The sequence below is a fragment of the Megalops cyprinoides genome, chromosome 10 (assembly GCF_013368585.1).
Source record: "Megalops cyprinoides isolate fMegCyp1 chromosome 10, fMegCyp1.pri, whole genome shotgun sequence".
Classification (NCBI taxonomy): domain Eukaryota; kingdom Metazoa; phylum Chordata; class Actinopteri; order Elopiformes; family Megalopidae; genus Megalops; species Megalops cyprinoides.
Window position 1 is genome coordinate 6,855,296 of NC_050592.1, and position 7,282 is coordinate 6,862,577.

The window sequence follows — 7,282 nt, forward strand, 5'->3', positions numbered from 1 at the left end:
CACTCGTTTGTCTACCAGATAGCTTGTGCCTTGCCTGGCCAGCTATTAAAACTTGATCATGCAGTGCTTCTAATATTGTACTCTTCCTCACTTGTAAGTTGCTTTGGATGAAAGTCTCTGCCAAATGAATACATGTAAAGGTAAATGTCTCCAGTCCTTGTTCATAGATTATAGTATGTTCCTGGATCATTGCAACACACTTAATCATTACACAAGCTTTTATTGAGTGTATTTTAAACCATCCTGACGTTTGCAATACTGTGTTTGTGACTAATTAGGTGGTGATCAGATTTGTCTCTACTCTTCTGTTCTGTGGGACTTTTTTTGCATTGACACCTCTTTTCATGCACCCATCAACATTATAATTGAAAACATTTTCCAAGATTTTTAATTGAAAATGGCCCCACACATATTTTCCAAGATTTTTATTAAACAAACTTTTCCAATGAAAGAGAAATTTTATACCAAATTCTGTGAATGCTTAGTGAGAAAGTATTTCATGATTGTCTGCTGCGTTGTTCAGGTAACCTGTCTGAACAGATTTAATCATATGCCTGGACTGATGAAGGAACCAAACCATCATGAATCTGTTTCAAAAAACAGCTAAATTCACATGAAAATTTTCTGTCTAAAGACTGCATTCTGCAAAAATGTTAAATAATAATATACTTTACAAATTATAGTTTCACAAATTAACCTCTTGGAAAAAAAAAAATTATTTGATTGAATTATTTTCAGAAATTGCAGTTCCCCTTCTCTGGAGAGCTCAAATGTAGCACATGGTGAGTAGGAGGATGTGGTCCTGAGTTTGAAAACGACAGGCTGCTTATACACACATAGGAGAGAGACACGCGGGATTGGCGGGAAGAATGGGGTTGGAGTGGTGAATGAGGTCGGAGTGGAGAGCTGAGATGTTGGGTGGAAGAGGGGTGTCAGATGAGAGTAGGTTACAAAGGGGAGTGGGGTCAGAGAGTTGGGTCAGAGTGTATGGTGCGGTCATCGCGTTGGGTCAGAGAGGACAGTGCGGTCAGTGGGGTCAGCGAGAATAGCTGAGGAGGAGAGTGTGCTGCTGGATTGTTCTAAGGGGGCAGAAGCACTTTTCAGTGGAAGAGGATGATGGAGGCCACAGACACCAGCAGGAGCAAGACACTCTGCCCGATGCGCCGGGCGTTGTTGCACAGGTCTCCCTCGCAGCAGCTCATATCCACTGCAGTGTTTCCAAGTTGAGCATTAAGGGTCCCGGCACACGCGGTTTGGGATACGCATCCCTTCACTGTCACTGTCTGCCCATCAGATTTCACTGTCACCACAACAGCAAAAAAAAAAGGTTGATTTGACAGAACACCTTGAGTTTCCACACAGCTACAGCAACAGGTGACCCTTCACATTTAGGTCCTGCAGTTAGAATTTACCTTATCATTCTTATCATACAATCATCATGTAATTACCATTGTTATGTAGACCGTGCATATGCATAGAATATTAATATATGTATGCAATAACTGCAATTATTATAGAATTATTTTACTAAGCTGGAATGTTTGTTACAAATGAACATAACCAGCCTGAGTGGAGGTGCAGGCAGACAAACAATTTGAGCATCACTTCAGTTAGATGTCCCACTCAACTGTGAATATAGTCAACTCAAATATCAACAATACAGCCATTAGATGACTTTCTTCAGAATATTCCCACATGGCTAATATGATTTAACAAGAAAAGTAACGCTTTTCTAAAAAGAAAGGTGCGTCACGTGTGACCACATCCATTTCCAGGGGATCAAACTTCTGACATGGTTCGATGTGGTCGAGTGAACTCACCTGAAGCCTTAATGCAGCGATCTTCTGATCCCAGACATTTCAAAGTATGTGTGCAGTCAGTTCCTTCACAGGTAAAGCACTGCTTCCCATTTGGAGATCCATCAGGTAATGCTACAGCACAGAACAGCAACAACATGTATGTGTATGTGTGACGTTTGGTACAGTGGAGAGAATTCACGACTTGGAAAAGAGTCATACAGCTATCCATACTTATGGGGACCTTAGGCAAGCATGTGATAAAATTATATGAAAAGTGCTAAGCATAATGGCACACATTCATATCCAATGGGCAAACAATTATTGGGCCGGCAAACAATTATTGAAAAACATTTGCAGCTGAATATGCGGCATATGGAATATTTACCTGGGGCATTCTGAGTATTGCACAGGTTGCCATCACAACATCTGGTGCTCACAGTTGTCCTTGAAACTCCAAAGTTAACTGAGCCACTGACACACTCAGCAGGAGCTGCACATGACTTCATATTTACTTCAGCCAGCTTGAAACTTCCTTTAGCCAAACAGACAGATGGACAAATAGGAAATACATCAACACTAAACATCACAAAACTGTCACAAAAATAATTTGTTTCCTTCAAACCAAATTTTGACACTAACTTCTCTAATAGCTTTAAAAGTACATACACTGTTTCTGTCTCCTAAATGCCAACAATGTAATGTATTGTAATGTCTGTCTTAAGTCACAGCACTCTGATAAAATGAAGTATTTTGCAAAATCCTCCCAAAGGCCATGTTCTAAAGCTCTTCAATTATACTTACTTGCTGTCCTTTTAAATGCACTTTAAAAAGTACTGGCACATAGCAACCAGCTATAGACCTCAGCTGTGATGATGCCTTTGGTCAAGCATACATGCTAGATAGGCAGTGACAAAACAGTAGGTTAAGTACCTTGCCCAAGTGTACAACAACACTGCCCCCAGCAGGGAATCGACCCAGCAACCTTTCAGTTACCAGCCCAGCTGCTTACCACTACACCACACTGCTGCTACCAAAATAATGTAAGTTATGTAAGTCAGTCTGGATAAGAGCATCTGCAGATCAGAGTTCAAGTTCACCTGCTATTTTTTCATATTATAACAACAATATATGTATTTATATGTATATATGTATAATATACTGTATGTGTGCAACAGATAAATTATTGTAAAAAGATTTATTGGGCAAGTTAAGCAATTTATTGAATAAAATAAAAAATAATAAAATTCCCCAATAATTTAACTTCCTGTGGAATTCCTATTTTCTTATGGTCCTCAGACCATTCCTTTTTAATGCCTACTGCCAACTGTGTGAGATTATTGCACACTGCCATTAATAATCCACTTTGCAAATATTCGAATGGAAACAAAATCTTGCCAAGCTGGCAAATTTGGTTAGACTTCTGGTCACTCTGGCATCTGCCCAGAACTGGACATCAAATACAAATGATTGTGAATATGTATTTATTGTAAAATATCTGTCCTCACACTCACCTTTTCACCTCATCACTTCTAATATTTATAAACCTGGCAAAAGATACTTAGCATAGTGTCATCATAGGTACATTAGAACTAATCTCATTTTGTCTTACCCATATAGGAAGCCACAGTCACACTGCCACACCTGGTTTGGAAAGCTGGACATGTTTCTTGAGTCTGCGTGCATGATCCTACACCAGTGGGTATGCACTGATTACACTGGAGCGGGTATGCTAAAAAGATAGTTGAAGATAAAAAAAAATACAGATATACATTTGCATTCAGGAGACTGTCAAATAAAGGGTTAAATTCTTTGTCACGCCGAATCTTCCTCTTCCGAAAGGGTCGATCCTCTCACACCTCTTCACTACCCTGGCTTCCCTCGTGTTGGAATGAGCTTCCCTCAGATGTTAGAATAACTGAGTTACCGACCGTCTCCCATCGCAGACTGAAAACTCTTAAAACTGTATTTTGTTCCATCTAGCCTAACATTCTGAACGTTCGCATTATACCTGTAACCGGTCTGGTCTGTGACGCTTGTTGTTTGCGGTCTTCTGCGTTGTAAGCAATGCTGGAAGTTGCGCGGTATTAGAGGGTTAAGGATGTCTCACCAGTGTGGAAAGGGATGCCACATTCACTAACGTCGCAAACCAGACTAGTGCAAAGTCGAAAATAATTTTTAACAGCTTTTGTTTCCACCAGGGTGTACAGACTATATCATTTATCTTACTTGCATGTGTTTTGTATAGGCACCTCCTTACGGAAGAGGTTGCTCGCACGGTGAGGATGTTTGTCGGCGCCAGTGACTGCGGCAGTAAATGCAAACGGCAAAGTTAACGGAAATAATCCGTCGCAGCGCCCGACTGACGCCCGACGCGCGATAGATGCGGGCGTGATTATTTTAATATTTTAATGCTAGGACGGAGTCACAAACACACTGTACTGTCCGTGGCAAATTTGTGACGGGTTTTGGGAAACAGGAAACTGGTATGCGGCGTTATGTTTTTGAGTGTCATTTGTTTGATTGTGGAATATTATTTGTATGATTTCGTATTTTTCTTTTATCTTTTCAGTTATTCCTGTTAGGCAATCGAATGCAGTTCCTGCATACTGTTCATGATACTGTGAAATACTGTTCATGAAGGTATGCGTCTACTCCTGAATTCAGTAGCCTGGAACGTTGTTTGGGGACCCGCACAGTCGGATATTAGGTTATATATCCTCAAATACATTTGATATGTCATTACCCTATCTCTTGCCCCAAGTAAGGTATTTAAAAGAATGTGGTATGTAGGCCTACCGGCTCCCATTATCGTAATGTAATAATTACGATATTATTATTAATTATTATTATTATGTTAATTAACATAGCACTTTTGTAGGTCGCTCCGGATTAGAGCGTCGGCTAAATGACTACTTAAACTGATGATTTTTAAAATGAACTAATAACTGGTGTCTTCAGTAGGCTATAAAAATATTAGATATTTTACATGTATTTTCCAAAACCCAGCAGTTACACTACGCCCAAGAAGAAAAAAAAAACAGACAGAAAACGTCGCGTCTCAAATGTGTCTTTAGTTTTATTAGTTATTTGCAAAGCATAGAACCACACACTTTGAATGTAAGAAACTCAAATCCTCTGCTCAATAAATATTGCATTGGGAAAGACCGTCTCTGCATTCTTGCTGGATGCCCCACCGCGACCACAATTCCTACAACCAGCAGTCTGTAGCGAGTCTTTGAGTCTGAACCCACCATAGCCTAACATTTAGTGCCAGCATAGCCTACAAGAAAACTTAAGAATGAACGAATGCAAATGAGTAATATTAAAAGTTAAATCCTTTTTGTTTGCCTTTTCACTTTTAGCGTTTTCGTTTGTACGCAGATTGATACAGGAGGGTTTTTGTCCTTCGGCGTCAGTTTTTTTTTCCTAAAATGCACCATTCAAAATCAAATACACAATTGTTACACGAGACCAGAGTTAAATCGTTAAATATACTGTGACGTTCATGGAAAATAGTGGAATGTTCCTTTAAAAGAGCACGGAATAGGATGCCTTAGGGGAACGTAGGAAGGGTACAGGGTATTTTCTGGTTTATATTGAAATCCGCAATCCACGTACCCGAATATGGACACAACGGTATGTAAAACGTATGTTCTCCAGTTCCGTTCATTTAGCGTTTTTTCCGAAGAATTAACCCTCTGAATTGGAGTATTCGTTGCAAAAATTAAGCTTACTCATTACAAACAAACAGATAGGCTAGTACAACAACTGTATTCTCAATTTCCTGTAAGTGATATAGTGGCAGTGCTTCAAGCATAAATCAACTTTAAAGTTATATATAAATATAACATTTTAACTTTTAAAATGCCGATACATGAATTTCCGTTAACATTTCTATTGCATATCCTCATTCGAGAAGTTAACGGTACCTTTGGAGATCAGCGCGCACACAAAGAGGAGTGAGATGAGCAGTTCCATCTTGTTCTTTTCGGTGAAGAGCATATTAAGCGATTCCGCGACCACTTTTATACTGACACTGTTGTGGCGGGGCGTGACACACAGAAGTGTTTGTTTAATGATTATTTAAAAGCCTGGGAAATCGAAACTCTGAAATATTCGAGTTCTTCTAAAAAAAGGCAGTTGGGCAACGACAGGAAATTTGAAGCCGTCACGCAACTTTCATTTGATATTTCCCAACTATGAATGCAATAAGAGATGAATTATCCCTTAACAAGAATAAAGTCCAAGGCCATTTATAACTGCTTTTTCTTTCAGCGGATTTCTGAACCAACGCTTCCTTATTCGAATATGCGTCTGGCTTTTAATGTAATAATAAAATCAGATCATTGCTGTGACACGTATTTCTCTAGCACTAAAATGCACCATTCTTTATGCCGGGTTAAAAATCGATATACAGAATAACTACAGGTTTTCTCGTCACAGTGCATACGTTAACAACTTATATCATGAAAGGGCAATTTCTTTATTTTGGGGCGTGTAGAGACGGGAAAAGAGACGGGCAAAGAACTTATTCACTTATTATTCGCTGTGTTATTCACTGTGATATGAGACCAGCCTCATCTCATAGTTGGCAGTTCCAAATGAGTACATGGAGGGAAGAGTTAAAATTTTTGTTCTTGCCACCAAATATTCAGTAACTACTTGCAGTAACGACTTAGACCCCTTTAGATAAACACGGAAATAACGCAGTGTGCATAGTGAGTAGTGGTTAGAAATTAATGGTCTTTGCTCAGTCCCTGCCAGCAAAAATGAACTGATAGGTTAAGAGAAACTAAAACACAAATAAACCACAATATTTCAGTCTCAGTTCCTAGAAGCAACACTGGATGTTTACAATGGAAAAATATCCATTTGTACAAATACAAACTTGACAAAATTATGAGTCTAACCCTGGATAGAATCCACTAACGGAGCTTCAGTGGGCGGCACCCACGGCGGAGCCCCACGGCTAGCAAAAATAACTTCGGGAATCAGCAGCAGTGGTAGCTTATACTATGATCCCTTTTAAAGATATGTTCAACAAACGTGTTAACCGCAGTTTCTGGTGTATTTTAGTGCAAGACTTTAATCGATAATCCCCTCTAAAACACACACACTCATGGCTGCCTGCAGAGGGAGAAATATGCCGCACTATGCTCTGTACCTGTAAACAAACAATGAAAGCTCGAGTTCCTATGGCCAGAGCCAAGACATGGGCGCTTACCCCGAAACACTTATTTAATTCTGTGCCAGTCCAAAGTATACACGACTTGCCAGTACAGTAGTGAATGATGTTTCTGCTTCCGATGTCCCTGATGAATACTGCTCCTTTCCAAAATGTGCAGAAATCTGGAGATGGATGAGCTCTCCACTGGCCAGGTTTTAGCCTTTCTTATAGCCAATGACATGAATCGAGCGTTCCCAACGTTCTAGCTACCCTTTAGAAAATATATCTCACAATTCCTGTGAGTAGCGCACAGGCA

At 39.8% G+C, this 7,282-nt stretch overlaps 1 protein-coding gene across 1 annotated transcript; it reads right to left on the reverse strand.

Moving 5' to 3' along the window:
- Positions 1 to 1,089: 1,089 nt before the first annotated feature.
- LOC118784070 (urokinase plasminogen activator surface receptor-like) lies at positions 1,090 to 5,783 on the reverse strand. Its single transcript, XM_036538062.1, has 5 exons — positions 5,729 to 5,783; positions 3,409 to 3,528; positions 2,185 to 2,331; positions 1,821 to 1,931; positions 1,090 to 1,300 (listed from the first exon to the last, which is right to left on the reverse strand). The coding sequence occupies exons 1-5, from the start codon at positions 5,775 to 5,777 to the stop codon at positions 1,101 to 1,103; spliced, it is 627 nt and encodes a 208-aa protein (XP_036393955.1). The 5' UTR covers positions 5,778 to 5,783; the 3' UTR covers positions 1,090 to 1,100.
- Positions 5,784 to 7,282: the final 1,499 nt, after the last annotated feature.